General features: G+C 39.4%; 1 protein-coding gene across 6 annotated transcripts; it reads right to left on the bottom strand.

The window, feature by feature from the left end:
• Positions 1-4,138: 4,138 nt before the first annotated feature.
• On the bottom strand, positions 4,139-10,432 carry LOC148877164 (ABSCISIC ACID-INSENSITIVE 5-like protein 5). 6 transcript variants are annotated; one of them, XM_088982129.1, is made up of 5 exons: positions 10,311-10,432; positions 8,577-9,804; positions 6,075-6,146; positions 5,946-5,975; positions 4,139-4,645 (listed from the first exon to the last, which is right to left on the bottom strand). In XM_088982129.1, exons 2-5 carry the CDS (start codon positions 9,666-9,668, stop codon positions 4,568-4,570), a joined length of 1,272 nt encoding a protein of 423 aa, XP_088838255.1. In that variant the 5' UTR covers positions 9,669-9,804; positions 10,311-10,432; the 3' UTR covers positions 4,139-4,567. The 6 variants fall into 6 exon arrangements, with proteins under 6 accessions (XP_088838255.1, XP_088838263.1, XP_088838272.1 ...); XM_088982137.1 differs by having other exon boundaries at positions 8,577-9,677; positions 10,311-10,429; XM_088982146.1 differs by having other exon boundaries at positions 8,577-9,668; positions 10,311-10,412.
• Between the last annotated feature and the right edge of the window lie 10,763 nt (positions 10,433-21,195).

Genomic DNA, 21,195 nt, shown 5'->3' with positions numbered 1-21,195 from the left:
TCCCTTCTTTTCCCTACCTTTTCCTTCAATAATACTGTTGATTCCATGCTGCATGTTTCTTGAATATGCAAGTAGTCTCCAGAAAAAATAATGTACGAACAGTTAATAGACAGCCTCCCACAAAACTGTCTCTCACAACGTTTCACAGTACATCTTTGTCGTGTATTTGGAATATGTGGTAATTATCTATTTCAGGAGTAGTAATTTTTCACTCAATCCGCTAAACCCACACGACCACCTAGTATCTAACCCGCCCAACCTATTCATTTACTTGACGGGTTGTTTAATCAACCCATCACCCAATCCACCCATTTAAATGGGTTGGGTTGTGGATAACCATTGGGTTAACCATTACAAACATTAGTATTAATTCCTTAGTTTTTTTTTTTTCTTCATTTGAATTAAATAATTTATAATTAATGCATTAATTTTCTATTAATTATTGACTAAATTTAGTTTTGTCTTAAATCAACACACTTCACCCAATATAAATCCAAATCAATTTGACCCAAGTTTGGACTAGTTCAACGTGGTCTAACCCGATCCAACATATACCTATCCAGGTCGACCCAAATCAGAAATAGTCCTCGAATAGGATGGCTCGTTACCACTTGCTTTGCCTGGTTTGGGTCGTTCGTTCCAACCATTATTCACACAACCCAACTCGACTGACACAAGACGATCCGGGTCGACCCGAATCCGAAACGGGTTGGACCGGGTAGGGCCCGAACCCTAAACCACCCTGCTTACTTTGTCCGGTTTGGATTGTCTAGTTTGGTTGATATGCATTCAACCCGACCTGAATCCGGCTCAGTCTGATTTACTTCTTTTGACCCGCTTCGGGCCAATTAGTTTGACCCCAAACCCGTGCACAAACCTGATATGAGCCGACCCAAGTCATCCACCATTGATTGAACCGATCCAATCTGGTCCAACTGGATTGAACCTACCTGGTCGGGGTCTGGCCCGACCGAACTGAATCGGTTTAGGTAGGGTCTAGTCCAACTGGACTGATCCAGATCTAAACGGTTCAACCACTCTTGAACTTGATGTGATTACCTTGAAGACAATCCAATTAGATAGTTCAAGTTGGTATGACCGGTTTGAACCTATGTGGTTCGTCAAATCTGAAACCCGAATATAGTTAAATGGCTTTGCTGCTTGTATAAAAGTAACATGCATGTAATGTGATTTAAACCTTCACCACTTGTGTAAATAACAACTACTATTACCATCAAGCTACGACTAACTTATTTGTTAAAAATGAATTAGTTTTTTGTTTTAAGTACATAAATATTAGATTAATGGGATTGGGCAGGTTAAATTAGGTTAAAGCAGATTTGAGTTGAACCCAATCCATTTAATTTTATATAACTGGATCATTAATGAATTGGTGGATTAAATGATTTAGGTTAAAACTCAACTCAAACCAAACTCAACCCAACTCGCCCAATTACCACCACTAACTTCATATAATATAATCTAGTGTAAAAACACATGTTATATAACCATAATACATGCTGATTTGGATATAACCTTTATGAACTATACGAAACCCAAGACAGATCTCTGTTCACATAACATAGATTTGGCAAGCCGTAAGCCTTGATAAATGACATTTGACTGGAAAAACTAAATATATATTCGACAAAATCATAGTGAATGAAATATACATAGGGGCAACATGAGTCGGGTCAGCCGGAATCCAACCTGCAGGGTCAGATTAGGTTGAAATTTGGGTTAGGATTGGAGCTTAAAAGTATGAACACGATTTACCTTTGGGTTGCGTTAAGATTGAAATTTTGACCAATTCAACTTAACTTCATATTTATATTTATAATATTATATAAATATGTATTTATATATAAATATTTTTATATTATTTATATATATTTAAATAACATATATTATATTATATTATAGGCCAGCTCCAAACTGGGTCTGAAGTGTTAGGCCCAAGCCTGACCCAGAATTTTGCGGACTTGATGGAGCTGGGACAGGCCAAGAATGATCACACCCAAACCCAAAAACTTTGGGTTCGCATTATCTGGGGCCTGTTGTTATAATTTTAATTTAGATTTGTTATAATTTTTGGGAGCTGCTCACGTTCCATCTCTCTCTTTGTTTATTTGATATTAATGCTTCTGTTCTACATCTTCTATGCTATGCCTCAAAATGAAAGCTTCAAATCTTTCTTCGGCTTGCAGGAAGCATGTCGATTCATTAGTGAACCTTAAATAGCCTTTATCTCATGAGATGCCTCGCAGCCGGGCCACGAACAGTCCCTCGTCCAAATTGTATGCAGAGTTGGTCATCTACAAGGGAAGAGATAGACAGTGCAAGGAAAGATGGGAAACTTCCAAGAAGAGTTGGATTACACGTATCACAAATCACAAGCAAAAATGTTTTAGTTTCAGGAAACATCATGAAGAATTAGAGCTCATAATGGACACCGATAGCGATCTGGACAAGGTTGCATTAACTGGTTGACAAACAGAAAATGCAGCAAAGTGTTGGATGCTCTAAGATGATTGGCAAGTCATGGGAGTATTATGGGGCCGTGGAGTTAGTTCTACCAGTTTTAAGGTAGAAAACTAAAATAAGAGAGAGAAATGTGAAGTTGGAAGCCAAGGTTCTTGAATTTATGTTTCTGCTAATCAATTTTGACCTTGTTCAACTTGTTGTTGGCCAACCAACTTATTGTGGCTCAGTTGGTCAGTTCTCTAGCTGGTTGTAGGAGAGGAGAGGCCGGGGATTAAATCCTGATGTCACCAGGGTTACTAGATACCCTTGCTAGAACCTTGGTCTAGAAGTTCCAACTTATATCGTTGTTTGGAGGTCCCAATGGATCTCATTTTTCTAGCTTGCTTGGTTTGATACAAGTGTCAGGGTCGTATCAGCTTTCGCTGCCTCAAATCTGAGGACTGAATCCAGTATGAAATAAAGATTACAATTCAAGGAAACTGCTTTCCCTTCACTCTTAAGATTGAATTCTCGCGAATTAAACACAAGTTGTCTGATGGAAATCTCTATTCAGTTAATACTTTGTTGGGAATTGAAACTTCTGCTGCTGATGGTGATGGTAGAATAAGACAATGAGTGAATGACTGGGGCCCACATTTGAAACGAAAATGTTAAGGGCGTTTGGGGTTGCTTATTGGTCTCCTGATTTTCTCCTCCATTTGCTTGCCGGTTGAATATCTGTATATTTGTTGCCATGTTGCTTACATAATTTCGTATGGATTTTTAATTGAGATTTACTTCCGTGGAACATTTGTAGGGTTAATCCATGCTGTAGCATGGTGGCTTTACTGTAACCATAGTAAACATGTTATGCATGTACATATTTTTGTATTGAAACGTTTCAGATGCCACCAGCAAGAAAATAGATATTGGCATTTTGTTCTCTGTCAAAATAAGTAGCCTTTATTTTATGTGCGCTAATTAATCAAAACCAACCACCATGAGCGTCATATATATAATAGTGGTCACTTGGAAAAGAACCTTTTCCTAGTTGTTACCCATCTTACCCATGTAAGATGTATGTAACAGAGCATCCCTATACAGATGAAAAATGCTGGGCAGTCTGACAGTCTGCACTGGTTGTGTTAATTAAAAACACCCTGGAATCTTCCATCTAGCAGCTATCAGCGCAGATTGCTACGGAACACAGAAAGTCTCCAACTGTTCCTTTTCTCCGCCCTCTCTCTGTTTACAAAATTACAAGGCATTTCCGCCAAAAGCCATATCCATCGATGTACTGGGAAACCCAGTATGGACTACAAATTCATTGAATTAATATGATATGACCCTGCAATTCATATTCGTCAGTGGGCACACATGTAATTAACTATGTCAATATTTATTCTCCTCATGCCAAAAGTTTGGCTGGAAACTTGGACATAGCCATCTCTAACCCGAGCCCGACCAAAAAGTGTGCACAGATGGTGTTACAAAGCTTATGCAGCTCAACTGACAATCTGATTGATCATGTCTGAACACTTTAATCTCCAGTTCTCCATGCACGTGGGAATATGGAATGAGCCCAGATACAGTAAGGCACAAGCAGCAGAATACACCGTTACAAATGCTTTTAACCTCAAAACTGTAGAAATTTGTTCCAAACAGACTGAAAAGATAAAGTGAATGACACTGCATAAAGATGCATTAAATTCAACATTCTTACATAAAAATGCAAGTCGTGAAGATGCATTATAAAAATTCGTGGGTCTACAATCTACATGCAAGGTTATTATTGACCAGGCACCATATTAATGAAATTAGAAGAACCAAGGTTCGATAAGGGGTGAATATCAGAATCTTCTCAAGTAGACAACGAACGTTACCTACTGCACTGCATATTTTGCCTCCCTAACCTACCTGCCTTTGATGATCAAAAGAGAAGCAAGCGTATCACACTAACGGGAAAAGCCTACCCTGCATGATAATACTGCACTAAACTCGATAATTTACAACAAATACTTGTCTCCTGTCTATATTTACAGCTACCTGTTCTCCATGTAACATCTCACAACAGGTTATTTCTTGACCATCCAATCCTTCTACTCTACCATGGACCAGTTTGTGTCCTCCTCAAGCATTGCTTTTTATTATTTCCCCGTTGCTGATTTATCATCTCCAAAACCTGCGAGAAAACAAAATTAACAGGGAAGAACAGATAAGCAAAAAAAAAAAAAAAAAACCACTGGCCTCACTATTAAAATTAGTTAAAGAAGGCACGAGATTGATGTTTCTTCATGTGGGAGGGTAAAGCAACTAAAGATCATATTGCCACATGAGCAAGACTGAAAGGTTTTTTACTTGCAGACACAAAACTATGGCCTCTTTTTGTCACCTTAAAAAACTATATTTGGTTGTTTATCACATAGAAGGCCGGTGTACTTTACTGGCCTTCAGCAAAAGAAAAGAACAAGGAATCATTCAACAATTTCAACATCTTTTTCTTTTTTACTATGAGTTGCTGAAGAGGAAAAGAAGCAACTTCTCCCATCATAAAAACATGATTAGTCTGAGATAACAAGGGAAAATTCATATGGATCATTCTGGAAAATGACAATTAACACAAAAAGATACTTTAGTCCCTTGTCAATCCTAGTTATGCAGGGATCACGAACAGTATCTTTGCTCTGCTCCATATTGGATATGGCCAAAGCAACTTTAATCTGGATGAAGCTAGGAGAGTGAACAACCTAGTAATTAATCTCTTTGACACCAAGAGATTTCCTTGCCAAGTAGAATATGCAAAAAAACTTGCGAACAACAATCTTCTTTCAATTGATTGACACTGCATTTTAGGTAATTTAACGTACATTTGCAATATTGACTACAAGCATTCTTGGTTGTGCCAACTTGTACATCAATTGTGGTCCAACAACTAATATGTCTGTCTCCCAATGAACTCTGTATGCTTGATAGGACACTCGAAGAACATCATGGTTGGTTAGCCTGTTGAATCTCACTCATTACCCTAGTGAAATTAGAGATATTTTGTCATCCTTCCTTCTTTGAATAAGCTGAGATTAACATTGAATGCCCTTGTTCAAAGATGAGTTCCTATGGAGGCCAACCAATTGATTGTGGTCTAGCTAGGATGGGAGTTGGAAGGGCATTATTCTACAGTGGTAGATCCATGGCTACATAATTCTTTGGTTGGGAGTGGGGCTCTGTTACATACTTTGTGCCCAAAGAAAACAAAGAATGATTGGGGTGGCATATAATTGTTTCCTTCAAAAAGACAAGGAAATGTGATGGTGCTACTTACATGATGACATGATTTGTTCATTGGCAGACATAGCCAAAAGCCATAAGGGCTTTGACAACATGATTTGTTCATTGACAGAAGTGTGATGGTGCCACTTACATGACAACATGATTACTTAATGTGAAGAAAAAAAGTTAAGTCTATAAGTGAAAGGTCCATAAACCTGATTTTTCTGCATTTGCATAATTTCCGCCTGCAACATTTAAAGTATGGTCAAGCAGGGTTTGGCATAAGCCAAACTTTTTAATCTTCTAACTATACAAAAAATTCAACTACATCAATTAAAAAATACCTGTTTCTTCTGCAATTCTTGGTTTTCATCTTTAAGTTTTGCAACTTCTGCTTCCAATTCCATGGTATATGCCTGACAGTTGCAGAAAATGAAAAGAAAAGAAAAACACATAAGCACATGATTCATAATTAGAACTAGGGCAATATAGCCTGAATGGAATGGGTATTTCCACTGTTCAGGTTTGCATTTCAATGTCATGTTATAACTGATGGACATGCCACTACTCCAACATTTGCACTATAAACTCAGTCACTCAACACATGGTAGACCAAGTTTAGATACACATGCATGTGTACATGGTGGTATTATATCTGGCCATTATAAAACTACTTATATTATTTCATACATTATCATTGCACCTGCTTTACATTATAATATTGTTTCTTAACATAATAAAATTCCTTTTCCACATAATTACTCAAGGTGCAGCACCTTCATACTATAATTTAATCAGAATATCTACATGTTAGTAAAGAAGTGTATTCCTCCCTTTATTATTACATAGGTGCATGTGGAGTACTGAATGTGGAAGTGGACAAATGAAGGGGGAGTGGATGTGTGTTTTCAAATAACTAACAATTATCTAAACTTATTCTCTTTTAAGTTATTTTGTTAATTGTTATAAAACCTTATTCATTAAGTTTAGATTCTTATTAGAGTAATGCAAAATTAATGGTCTAAGCAAATGCAAGTTGAGCCACAACAAGATTCTAGTAAGACAGCTTTGGTTACTTGTTAGTAATAGATAAAGCAACATTGACATGTAGAACAGTTTCACCAGACAATGACACATAAGCATGGATTCAACCCCAACTTTCAAGGTTACTATCCCACACTTGAATGGCATTTATGTCAGAAATGGTCTGAACTCTAAGGGGGGGTTTGCCAATGTGCATGGTTTTGTTTTTCAATACAAAACAACTGCATGATTTTGCTGATGTTCAGTTTTGTTTTGTTTTAAAAAACAGAATCATACATATTGGTAAGCCTGTGGCGATATTGATGTGAAAATCATTTGTCTCACTTAGGTATAGGGGCAAAAGACTAATTGAACAGTCTAATAGCTGGTTCCCTTTAGGCTATGTTTGGTTTGAAGGAAAAGGTAGGGAAAGGAAGGAAAAGACAGGGAAACCAATACAAGGGTTGTAAAGGTTTTCCTATATTTCCCTTCCTTTCCTTACATTTTCCTTCAAACCAAACATAGCCTTAAAGTTTCCCTTAGGATAGCTGGAGCCCAGGTGTGAGTTCTATTGGGTAAAGCCAATGATTAGAGGCACTGAGGGTAGGATGGCATGGATTCTCTATTAAGCTGTGCCACAGAATCGACAGCTCCAAGTGGGCCAATGCAGTTATTTTGTTTTTTAATACAAAACACTACAAGATTTGCTGATGTGGCAGTTGTTTCATTTTAGAAAAACATAATCATACATATTACCAAGCACCCCCTAAATCTATGTTATCTATGTGGAACCTGATATATGACTCCCCTAATCATTTTCTTGTTAGATTAACCAAGCATGAATTTTTTTAACTGAATGCCCTACTCCAAAAGAAAAAATTAGGTAGAAGATCCTTTCAAGCATTAAGACAAGCACAATAAATATAATGCAAATTTAATCCATCAAAAAACACAAGAATGTAATAAGTTGTTTCACATTGCAAGTTCAACTTTTGACCGGAAAAGAAAGCACAAAATAAAGTTATTCTGAAGTAATTTATTTTGGATACATAACACAAAAATGGAATCTTTAAATAATGTCAACACTACTTATACTATTTCTTTTCATACAAACAGGGATAGAATGCAAAATCTCACAATCAGAGAACAATAAACCTACATTTCCAATCCATTCAAATAACTAAATCACACAAACAAAAACTTCAGTTATTGAATTCATATAAAATAAACAACCCTTCTTTGGCAAGCCCTTGGTCATGAGGATTATGACAACTTTAATCTACTTTAAATACTTATATTCATTGCGATGTGGATACTGGTCATCAGAGAATCCAAACTCCATAAAAGATGCTTTGCATATGGTGCGCTCTCATCTTTCTTTAGGTTCTCTTTCTGACAAGCCTAAATAAATCGCATGCTGGTGACCTCTGCAGTTGAGTGTCCAATTTTGAGGTATTATGTTTGAACTACATAGTCAAGTCTCTCCGGACAAAAATCTTATAGTTTTCAATGTTTAGCCTTGAGAATGGCTTTTAGAACAGTCTAAGTTGCGCAAGATTGTTCCATCCTATCAAGTGGTTTGTCACTTTGTCTTCATGGCAAATTTACTTCAGGGTTGATCAGTAAACTACTAGCTTCTTCCAATGTGAATAATAGCGCATGCAGATAGGCATGTGATTCGATATAGGTAAAAAATAAGCACCACATGCACATCATTATACATACTCGTATCTAAGCTACAGTTGAAAGAACAGAGAAAATGCTGAGAGAGCATATGAATAAATATAAGCTAAAAAGGTTTTTGGATACTTTCAGGAAGTCACCTGCTTTCGAGCGCGTGATCTTGCAGCTGACTCTCTGTTCTTAATCATTCTTCTCTGCCTCCGCTCCACCACCTTCTCCACAGCTCCGCTGCATCTCCTTCCTCTAAGACCTCCTTTAAATGGATAAGGTACTGGCGACAAGGAAGGTGTATCGCCATTGCTCTTCCCAAGTCCATCAGAGGATAACTGGTTTGCTGGAGATCCTGTTGCAACTGTAACAGCCCCAGCCCCTATACCAACAGTGCCCATTCCTCCACCCTGACCAAAAGAGTTATTCATCGTTGAATCTGCAATTCCACCCCTAATAGCAGAGCTAGACAGCTGGTTAGTGTTGCCTAAATGCATTGGGGAGGCATAAGCCACCGTGGGTTGCTTTGGGAATATTCGTTGTAGGTACTGTTGCTGCTGCTGCTGCTGCGACGGCTGACAAGATCCGACCCCGTTTGTATTGATGGCTAGACTAGGAGACTGAGTATGAACCGCATTGATGTTCTCAGTGGCGCAATTAGACACGATTCCGTTAGTCCGTCCCGGCTGTGGAAACCCAAGAGCTAGACTGATAATGTCATTGGAACGTGATATCTCCCCACAGAATCCGCTATTATTCAGTCGTCCAGCTGCTTGAGTATCTTCTCTTACTATCCCTGCTTTGACCAAGAACTCTTCCAGAGTCATCTCCCCTAAAGTTTGCTGCCTCTGCTGCAAATTTGATCCCCCATTGCTATTTCCGTCTTTGCCACCACTACTTTCTTTAAATATGTCTCTCCAGACTTCATCAACCGTCTTCTGGCTGAGAGTCCGAGGCAAAGTTAAGGAACCCTGCCTCTGCAGCCCCCCGCCAGGGAACCCACCTTCGGCCCCTCCAAAGGAGGCCATGGCTTGAGCCTCTTCAGCAGTCCATATATTCTTGAGAAATTCGTCCATGTTCATGGAGCCAAAATCCTTGCCAAGGCCACCCATGGTGTTCTGGAACTCATCGAAGGTTAACGAGTAGATGGAAGGCTGTCTGGCCAACAGGAAATTTCCCGACAGCCTTCCACTGCCGCCGCTGCCTTCCGGTGGTGGTACATCACCAGCGTTCTTGAAGTTCATCTGAGATCCCTTTCAATAAATAGAATGAACCAGTACTGTTAACTAACAGATGTCATATATCCACCGAGCTAAGAGAGATCGAGTGGAACCACTAATTCTTTGTTCCTCTCTTGTATCATGCGAGTTGAAATCCAAACTTCAGAGAAGCAGGAAATTTACAGATGATTTAGAAAGAAATTCAAAGAAAAAAAGAAAATAAAAAATAAACTTGTGATCTTCGTCATTATTTGATTGTCTCAGTGTTTTACAACCATAACCTCACAACAGCCAGAAATCGTTTCAAACGAAACTATCAAATACAATTTTTAGAAAAAATACACACGAAAAAAATCCTAACCTTATACAATTCTACTACTCAATTCAACTAACCATGCGAAAAAAAATAACAACAAAAATGAACTTGAAGCGAAAAAGTCCAGGAAAATAAACAAAACATGAAGAATCAAACAACAAAACGGCAACACAGGTTGAAAACTCGAAAAAAAAAAAAGAAAAATCTTTTCAAATTCCACGAAAACAAACTCACAATGCGTTTTTATTTTGCAGAGCGTTTCGCACGAAAAAGGAAGAAAAAGCGAGAGAGAAGAAAAAGAAAAAAAAAAAAAGCAGAGCAAGACAGTCAGTGATGGAGCAAATTCTTACCGGTTTTTCGATTCCTCTCTCTTTTTTTTTTTTCGTTGGTGTGAGTGTAATTTTGCTTCTCCTCTCTGCCTTGATCGACAAGTGTCGCCTATAGGCCTTCCACGAGTCGGCATGTAACGGATCCAACTTCCTTTATAAAGCATTAAATTTGTCCTTACCCATTAAACTGTGAAATAGATATTGAAAAAGGATTTGCGAGATTTGATAACGTGGTCCAATGATGTTAAAGCTGTAGCATATGATGTGACATCCAACCAGTAGAATTCCGCTATATGTAATGATTTCGACCGTCCACCTATACTTTCCAGTAATTTTGGATGATCTGTATTTTTCAATTACAGTTTTAAAAAAACACGCGACCTCTTATAAAAAAAGGAAAAAACACGGGACCTTAAAAGTACGCCTTTTTAGGGTGGGTGGGGTGAGAATAGGGACTAGGGAAAACTGGTATGGGCCGTATGGCTGTTGGCCTTGTTTTTGCAAAGAAAAATCACACGGGAATCGTGGGAAGAATAGTGGAATGGAATGTGATTCCACAGGTAACAACACTACAGGGTTTTTTTTTTTTTGTTTTACTTTGCAGGCTAAGACCCTGATCAGACCAGGCCAGCCGGTCTAGCCCAAGCAGGAAGATGACTCTAGAGATACCACATCGCGTAAAGCTGCAATTCTGCAAATGGATCGGATATAATCTGATTTATCGTATTTGGATATCCGTTTACCCATAATCATGTTGAATCGAATTCGAATCTATGTTTCGCATAGGCATATTCGTCCTCGTCCGTCCCGAATCAAATCCGATTCATTTACCCTAACCTAATTCGGCTTTAGTCATTTGTGGATCCCGTGTTTACGGGATTTTACATCAAACTGATTTACCCTAACCTAATTCGAATCTATGTTTGTGGACCCTAATCCGATCCATTTGTGGATTTACGGGATTTTACATCAAATTGATTTACCCTAAGTCCCTAACCTAATTCGAATCTATGTGGACCCTAATCCGATCCATTTACCCTAACCTAATTCGAATCTATGTTTCGCATAGGCATATTCGTTCAACACAACCCGTCAAACCAGAGGCAATAACGGGTCTATTTTACATCAAACTCTAAAATAAAAATTTAAATGCTCATTGACTTGGTTGAAAACGCATCAGCCCAAACTGTCAAAGTGATGAATCATTCAAACCATTGGGTCACGGTTTGAACCGATCAAGCTCTTCAGTTTCCCTCTCTTTTCTTTCTTGGTTAAATGGCGCCACACTTCATAATAACCTTGTGTATATATGTCAAATCATTTAAAAAGATGGAAGTGTGAGAAACAAAGAGAGTGCGGATTTTTTTAAAACATTAAAAAGGTAAAATCCATTCATTTATGCACAGATTACAAAGTCAAAATAAATAATCAACAAAAGTGTGTGCAGATGACCCCACTAGGCCAATACTTGGAAAGGCTAACTTAGCATCTTTGAAGTAGGAGGCACAAGGACAAACCCACAAAAAACGCAAGCTCTCAATAGTTATCCAACAATGCAAACAATGTTATAGAAACCAAGAGAGAAGAGATTAAACACACATGTGCACATACAATTTGAATGGGCCTGGTTCAAAGGCCCGAGCCCAAAGCAGTGTAAACTTCGGCTAACCCGAATTGCATCCCTATTTATATATGATGGAAGCTCAAATCTTTTGACAACCTGACTTATTTAGAACACCAATACACATTTAAAGTCATTCGTTTGCATAAATCGATCTTGGGACTTGCTGCATTAGCACCTGAAAACCCTAATTTTAATTCTAAATGTAAGCTCAGTTTGGAAAGAGTATAAATACAAAACATATAAAATAATACAAAATACAAGTTTTAGCACTTTATATATTTGTATTTGTACTCCTTTCAAACTGAGCTTAAGTTACAAATGCCCACCCTGTATTAACGGGTAGTGATACTTAGCCTCTAAACTTTGTTTTGTGACAAAGACCCATTGAACTTTTAGATTCTAACAGTCCTTAGTTCCATTATTAACATTCTGTCAATCAGTTAAATTCATAGAATATTTTATTAAATATTTTTTAAGCCCTAAACTATCCTTTCTTGTTTTTCCTTATTTTTTGAGATCATTTTTAGGAGTGAAATTTGGGAGGGTTACGGTTGGAATTTTGTCAAAATATCAATGGGTCCAACCTTAACCCCAAGCCTATAAAAGTGTAAGATGTCAAACTCAGGCCAACCCAAATTGCACCTTTATAGTTACTGTTTATTCTATATGATATTAATGTAAATAAAGAGTAAAGATAAAATTAACATTATACAATCAAATTTGATTTTTATGAATACACCAAAATCAAGACAAGCATCCCTGTATGACTTATAATAGTATAGATGAGAACGAACTATAACCACACAACCCCTTTATATTGGCATGCTTCATAACCATGGGTCCCACTTTATGACCTCAGCTCTACGAAATCAAGACGGATGTATCATGTATATTGTGTAGACCGTTGAAAGTTGTCTAGTTTATTCTCAAATTCTTAACAAATAAATAGTGTCCCACTAGGTATTATTTTGAAATTAAATGGGTAGCACTGGTTGATCGGTTTCGATTTTTTATAACATATATTATATAAATATATATATATATATATATATTATAAATACTATAATATATTATAAATAATAAATAGATAATTATAAATATAATATGCAAATATTTGTATATAATATATAGATAACATATGGCATATATTAAAACTGTATAATATATATATATATATACCGATTGATACAGTAAATAGTCTATTCTTTTAGGTTAACTGAAAACTGAACCAATCCTTTATTTTTCAGAAATACCAAACCAAAATCGAATTAATCAATATGGTTAATCACATTTTTCCGTTTTTTATGAGCACCCCTATATGAAAATGATAGTTTTTCGTGGGACAAATGAGAAATGGTAAAATTGGGGTGTATTTTGTAATCAAGGTCTTTGGATGTATTTCGTAATTGGGGTGTAACCTTCAGCTAAAACTTGAAATCAAGGTCTTTTGGATGTAGATTTTTGGCCTCATCTTAATGTGTCACTTCATCCACTTCAAGGTGAGCCACATTAATACATCAAAGGCTGTGATTCACGGCTGCTTTAGCCCAAGGCTATACCAATGGGCGTAGCAGATATTTCTCCAACGAAAAACCTCATCTGACGCCAATACAAAGGGTTATATATATGATCACAAAACTTTCTCATAATCTTGAAATCCCACGTGCCAGATCTACGGTCTCTAGACAAAAGGTTTAACGGATTTCACTAGGATCAACAATTTACGCGGGCCTAAAAATTTGTTGATTAGCTACTTAAAGGGCTGTCTGGCTGGGTATACTCTTCATCTCCATGTATCTCTCAGATGCATTTATTAATTATTGGTGGAGCAGTAGCTCAGAATTTATTTAAGAAAAGGGCAGCTGTGAATCCACACCTATTTAACTTATAGTCCATATTACCACGTGAGAATTGGTCCTCATGACATCCACATCACTAGGCCTTCTAAGAATATAAGCATTTAAATACGGATATGTCCTCCGACGTGCGGCTGCAAGGGTTATGAAGTGGGTGTAAAGATTACTTTTGTGAGAGAAAAACCAGTCTAGGTTTACAATGTCATCTTCCACCTTAGTGTCTTTCTAATCAGACTCTAGATCTGGCCTATAACATTATTCATGCAAACCTGCTCACAGTATGTTTCAATCGTACATTGGAAACATTTCTCATATTTGAATGTTGTTATTCATGGAGATATTTGCTGTGAGATTGATGTGATGAATAAATCCGAATTGCTTTAATCACCACTTATTCTGCGCAATGCTCGACAAATCTGTATATCTTGGAGTAGCAATGCCAATATTCTCATTCAGAAATCACGCACCCTTGTCTAATTCTAGTTTTATTCCAAAATCTTGCAAATGAAGCATGAGAGAGGATGGTTCTTCTTTTATGATTGTTTCCCATGATGACAGAAGATCTGAACTCTTATAACGGATGATAGAACTAAAGACATTAGGCTTAGGTGACTGCAAATGAACTTCTTGCATTAATTTGGATGCTTAGATTCATACTATTCGTAAGAATTTTCTAATCCATTTCTACTTTCAATATAATTCTATGATGATTAATATAATGAGTTCATCATGTGTTAGTGCTTTTTGCACATTTTTTTTCCATTGTTGAATAAAATTTATTTTAGTGTAAGGTTAAATGTAAATTGGAGAAATGTGCAACAAGGAATAAAAAGGCTGAAATTAATTTATAATACGAATCGTAGGTGGAAAAGAGGAACACGGACTAACGGAGGTTTCTTTCGGTCAAAAAACATTAAAGCCATCACTGATGACAGTCTTTTAATTAATTTGACTTATTTTGTGTGTGAAAACTGAAAACTGAAAAGAGATGAGACGCATGTGATGATGTAATAAAAAAAGGATGGTGAGATGATGAATGAATGAGCAAGAAAAGTCAAAATCAACCACCCATCCATCCATCATCCGCGCGTCGCGTGAAGGGGATAAGATGACCAGCAGCCTCATCTCGAGACCCCACCGATCCCAATTCCCAATCAAACTGAATTGAATTGAATTGAATGGGGTTTGGTTTATGCCTTATGATGATGAGGTTGCATCATCGATCTTTTAGTGTTTGGCTGGCACCGGCCGGTTGTGAATTTGCTGTTGGCAGGAGGCCGGTGCTCTGTTGCATTCAGGTTCAGGGCGGTGGTGGTGCTTTTGGAATTTGGTTTCGTAATATAACTCCGGACACTGCCCAAATCCCACTGGGAACTCTGCAATTATTATTACTTGTGCAAGCAGGGACGACTGCAGCTGGTGCTAGCTAGTGCTGTTAGTGATGGTTCTCAATGAAAAGAACAAAGAAAAAGGGAAACAAAAAGGTGTTGGTGGTTATCAAGGGCCAAGGGGATTCTGTTCTTTTAGATTTGCTGCCTGTAGGACCTCGATCGCTACCTCTCTCACTTACATTGCGTATATAGCCTTCCGTTGGATGTAATTAGCAAACCTTCTCCATTTTAGCTCGCTCACTTAATTTGTCTTTTGTCATTTACCTCGTGGATTTGGCCAGTCTTAATTTCTATCTTGGATTATCTGTTTGTTTGGTCTCTATCAATCTCGACTCTTGCTAAGCCTTTATACCACTTTTTTGGATCAGGGGTTCATTAATTTAACGTTAGCAATCCGGCTATGACCAAAATCTCTATTCTGGATAAAGCTCCTAAGCGCTTTTTAGCCCCAGGGTTGTTATTGCCCTATATAGGAATAGAGTCCTGAGATCAACTAACGGAAATAGTTCAAATTAAGTGGATAAAACATAAAGTCTCCAAATGAAAGTTAAAACAATTCAACATGCTGATATATGGCGTTCGTTTGTAATGTAAATGAAGATCGATGTAAAACTCCACTCCTAATTCAGATTTGTTGACATATGCATAAGTGGAGTTTTACATCGTAAATTGATATAAAACCTCACTTATAATAAAGTTTTATATTAATAAAATCGATGTAATATTACATTAATAATCATATTTTTCAAGAGTTTGTATCTCTGCCCCACTGCCTGTCGCCCACAAACACCTTACATAATGTGCGACTGTCACATGTTCAGTCTCACACAGTGGGACGTCTCTGTGTGCGGGGCTAATGGGATACCCGTTAGCTCATTCCGTTAGCTCCAAAACGAGCCCAAATTTCCTTTCTCTCATACAATGTTTTAAAAAATGACACGGAGACAGAACTATTTTGGCCACCAGTTCCTGGGTCGATGATTCGACCGTTCAATTCGAACAGTCAAAAATAGTTGAACGGGTAGCCGGGTCATTGGTTCAACCTCTTAGGTTAACAAATTGTTGATTTTTTCAATGGTTTTTAGCCAAATATTGGGTTTGAAATGAAAAACCAAATATCAAAACAAAATACGAGGGTTGGAACGTACCTGGTAACGGTGAACTAGTTGGAGCGATCGCCATTGATAGAAATGGAGTTGGATCTGAGCTTGGGCGGAGGGGAGTAGAATGGGGTCAGACACGATTTTAGGCAAGGTTTTCGAACCACCGTTGATCCGGACGGTCGGACCTTTTGGCCCAAGAACTGTTCATGCAACCGGTTCTGTTGACTCGGGTGGTCAAACCATCGACCCGTTCAACGAATTTTTACCATTTTTATTTTTAATTATTTTTTATTGTTTTAATTTATTCGTCAGAATGGTCCATCCATTCAAACCAGATGATCAAACTATCGATCCAAAAAATGGTGGCCAAAATGGTTCCGTTTCTGGGTCATTTTTTAAAACGTCAAATTGAGATTGAGGGGACGGAAATATGGGAGAAAGGAGGTTTGGGCTCGTTTTAGGGCTAACAGGACGAATTAGCGGCTGTCTCGTTAGCCCCACACGCGGGAACACCCTACTACATGCGGCTGGATGTGGTAGTCGCACATTGTGTGGAGTGTTTGTGGGGCGACAGGTAATGGGGCGGAAATGCGAACTCATTTTTCAAAACTCAACCATTCAGAAATTTCAAGCCGTTTGGTGTGAAACTCTATCAATGAACTTTTACACGGCAAACAAACGTAACCAAAGTCATAATAATGGCATATTAGTGGGGTCTTTTTTTGATAGATGATTTAGTGGGTCGGTTTAAGTGGAAAATCTGCCCTTGAAAACACTAAAAGGGACAATCTTAATGGCATATAGTTGATTGATATGGCGACATTAAAGGCATCAACTATATAAAGCGGAAACGGATATCTTCCATTCAGGCCCCAGATCTCGAAACTGTTCTGGGAAACCTGCAATAAACTCAACTATATAAAGACATCAACCCCTTCATGGTCCAGGTTGATTACTTGCATCCAAGCTCTATAGCATTTAGATTCTAGCTCGCAATCACGACACAATACTAACTTAAGCATCGGAGCGACTTCGCCGGGTTAATCGCCCTGGGTGCTCTAATCCTCTGTCTTGCAGCTTAGTCTAGCTTGCTACATGACTAAGGTCCAGGTCATCTTCCATCTAGGAGCTTTCAGATCGCGCATCATCAATTGGTGTCGTCTGTAGGAACAAGATCGAAAGGTCATCCCAATTTCTTTACAGTCTCAAACTCAGCCTCAACCTCAATGTCATCTTTCACCCACAATGGTAAGGGTAACATGAACATCACTAGGGGGCAAGAGTAGCAGATAGTCGCTCCCCAAGGACCCTCGATGATAATCGGCTAGTTCACCATTCCTCTGACCATATCCAGAGTCCCATCACTATCCACACTGCCCAACAGGTGAGTGTCCTGCTCCCCCAAGTGAGCGCCACATTCTTAGAGCCTTCCGTTATTCTCCCTGGGATTGGACACTCCCAGTTCAACGACCTCATCTAAAATGTCCAAACGGTGCAAATTCAGATGCAACGGATTCATCAGTTCCAACAATATTATTTTTATCAACAGTATCAACAGCAGTTCCCACCACTGCAATCAAACCAACTGACGAACAACCAGCGCCAGTCCCCGCCCTGTAGGGAGAGAATTTCACAGGTACTGGCCCCCCATTCGGGGTGAACCCCATCCCGGGGTGTTGTAGGTGACCGACGTACTCCCCCTGCTTCTCGAAGAGAAAGCCCAAGGAATAGACCCGAACCCAGCTAGCTCGAGAGGCGTAGCCGACAAATTTCCCATGTGGAGCACCGATCCGAGGTCCGAGGTGCAAGCTCCAAGAGAGACCCCTTGGTTCCTCACAGCAGCCAGCATCAAACGCATGACGAAGGGAGGCGGCGAGAAGAATCTCTGAACCGGCTCGCCCTACTATTCGAAGTAAGATCAAAGTGCCTAACAACTCGGAGGCTGGGAGTACAAATGTCGCTCCATCGAAAAAGCAGCAACGACAATGTTGCAAGACTCGCTGTTCATTAGCAAGAAATGATCCAACAACAAAGCCCAACCATCCAAATAACCAAGGTCGGGAAAGAGAGGAGGTGAGCTCGGTGGCCACAGGAACAACGCTTTCTCTTTTGGCCACAGGAACAACCGGCCTTCTCCCCTGACACCTGAGCTCCTAGCAGCCCTAATGCCGAAAGATTTCAAGGTCCCACTACTAGACAAGTACAATGAGTCATTTGATCCCAATGATCATGTGGACACATTCCAGTCCCAAATGTACCTCGTCGAGGCCGATGAGGCTTGTATGTTCGTGGCTTTCTCCACCATGTTCAAAGGAGTAGCTCGGACCTAGTATAGAAACCTAACGCCGGGTTCCATAAGAAGTTGGGCACAATTCGCAGACATGTTTATGGCCCACTTCATCACTAGTAAGAAGTGCCCGAAGTCATAGGAGAGCCTTTTGAACATGGTGTAGAGGGAGGGAGAGTTAATCTGCAGTTATATCAAATGCTTCAACGAGACATGCATGCAGATACCAGACCTTGACCCAACAGTACGTCTCACCGCAATGCGCAAAGGCATCACCCATAAAGAGTTCAAGTGGGATGTTGTAGCCAACAAACCAAAAAACATCACTGAGTTCCTCTAGTTGGTAGATCGGTTTATCAGCACTGAAGAGGAAATAAACCAGAAAATTGACAACCAACAAGGAGAAAAAAAGAAGAGGGAGGAAGAGAGGATGAGCAACAAGAAAAGAAAGAAAAGTAAGTCTCCCAAGCGAAGAAGCAAATCCCCCTCGCGAATTTATAGGTCGAGTCGGCATTCCAGGACCCCTCCAGTGGAGAGGACGAACTATACCCCCTTGAACGCGAAGCGAGGAGAGGTCTTAATGGCAATAAAGGATTTCCCTTTCGTCAAATGGCCACCTAGACTCTGTGGAGACCAAACGACTAGGAACCCAGACGTTTATTGTCACTTTCATCGGGACCATGGTCATAGTACAAAAAACTGTAGAAACCTCCGAGACGAAATTGAAGAGCTAATCCGTCATGGGTACTTGAAAAAGTACATTCTACACGAAGAAAAGGAACAGGAGGATCGACAGGGAGATAAAAAAAAGACGCCCCATAGAGTAGTAGAAAAAACGAACAGCCACCTTGCCCACTACTAGAAGAGAGATCGATCCACGGTGGCTAAGAAAACATCATTCCGAGAACTAAAATACAAAGTAGAGAACCCACCCAAACGACCTTGGATCGAAGAACCGATCTACTTTACCGAGGACGATGCCCGCGGGATCCAATATCCTCATAACGATGCCCTGGTCGTGAAGATGGTCATCAATGACTTTGAAGTAAGTCGGATCTTGGTGGATTCAGGTAGTTCGACAGATATCCTCCTCAAGGAAACCTTTGACAATCTACAGTTACAAAAGAGCGACCTAACACTAGCAGATGCCCCATTGGTAGGGTTCAACGGATAAGAAGTTAGGCTTATAGGTCGTGTCACAGTGCTAGTGGAGGCAGACACGTGGTCAAATATTGTTTGGTTCGAGCACACATTCTTGGTGGTCACTAACCATCCTTGTACAACGCAATCATAGGTTGGCCTATTATGCATGTTTTAAGCGCAGTAATGTCGACCTTCTACCTCGTGATGAAGTTCCCAAGGGATTACGGAGTGGGAGTAGTACAAGACAACCGGCTCGAGTCCTGGAGATGCTATGTGACTGCTTTCAAAAGAAAAGCAAAGATAGTAGAGGACGTCGAACTGGAGCGACTGACGGACTACAGCGAGGAATGAGCTGCCTCGATGGAAGAGATGGTCCACATACCAGTGCTCGAGACCGAACTGACTAAGACTCTCCAGATCGGAGCACTCGTAAGCAAACCGCTTCGAAATCAACTAGTAAGTTTTCTACTTAACAATTTAGACATTTTTGTCTGGTCTGTGGCAGAAATGCCCAGAATTGACCCTTGTGTCATAACTCACAATCTGAATGTGTACCCTTTAGTTAGGTTGGTCTGACAAAGAAAACGCAACTTCGCCTCGGAACGGTGGAGGGCAGTCAATGAGGAGGTCGGGAAGCACCTCGCTGCAAACTTAATCAGGGAGGTCCATTACCCGAGCTAGGTCGCAAACCCGATGCTCGTGAAGAAAGCCAATGGCAAGTGGTGCATGTGTGTCGATTGCACCGACTTGAACAGAGCCTATCCAAAGGATTGTTTCCCCCTACCCAGAATTGACCGCCTAGTAGATGCGACCTCAGGGCACGAGTTGCTGAGTTTCATGGACGCCTACTCCGGCTATAATCAGATTAGGATGAACACGACTAACCAAGACAAAACTGTCTTTGTAACTAAACTAGGGCTATATTGCTATATAGTTATGCCCTTTGGTTTGAAAAACGCTAGAGCAACCTTCCAACGACTTGTAATTAAAAATTTTGAGCTTTTGATTGGCAATAAAGTGGAGTGCTATGTTGACGACATGGTTGTAAAGACCCAGTTCTCTGAATCTTTAATTAATGATTTAGACATTGTTTTCTAAATTTTAAGAAAATATAATATGAAATTAAATCCGAATAAGTGTGTCTTTGGAATCACTTCGAGAAAACTTTTAGGCTACATAGTCAACCGGTGTGGTATCGAAGTCAACCCAGAAAATATAAAGGCAATTATGGACATGAGTCCACCTCGAAGAATAAAAGAAGTCTAGAGGCTGACTGACCGGGTAGCAGTCCTAAGCCGTTTCATGTCCAAGTCGGCAGGTCAATGCCTCCCATTCTTTAAAGCCATTAAAAAGAATGAGGCTTTCGAATGGACTGAAGAATGCCAACTCGCGTTTGACGAGCTCAAAAGGTATCTAAGTACCGCCCTAGTTTTGACATGACCTGAGGAAGGTGATGTTTTGAAGCTGTACCTCTCCGTGAGTGATGAGGTAGTCAGTGTGGT

This window comes from Nelumbo lutea, chromosome 1 (assembly GCF_056320005.1).
Source record: "Nelumbo lutea isolate HS-2025 chromosome 1, American lotus-T2T, whole genome shotgun sequence".
Classification (NCBI taxonomy): domain Eukaryota; kingdom Viridiplantae; phylum Streptophyta; class Magnoliopsida; order Proteales; family Nelumbonaceae; genus Nelumbo; species Nelumbo lutea.
Note: the sequence above shows the minus strand (reverse complement) of the source record. Positions and strands in the feature narration are given on the sequence as shown.

Excerpts from the sequence above, each read along its gene's own strand:
- LOC148877164 (XM_088982129.1), bottom strand. The coding sequence starts at position 9,668 with ATGAACTTCAAGAACGCTGGTGATGTACCACCACCGGAAGGCAGCGGC. Across the intron at positions 6,147-8,576 it reads GATCACGCGCTCGAAAGCAG|GCATATACCATGGAATTGGA; the intron begins GTGACTTCCTGA and ends TGCAACTGTCAG. Across the intron at positions 5,976-6,074 it reads AAGAATTGCAGAAGAAACAG|GCGGAAATTATGCAAATGCA; the intron begins GTATTTTTTAAT and ends TAAATGTTGCAG.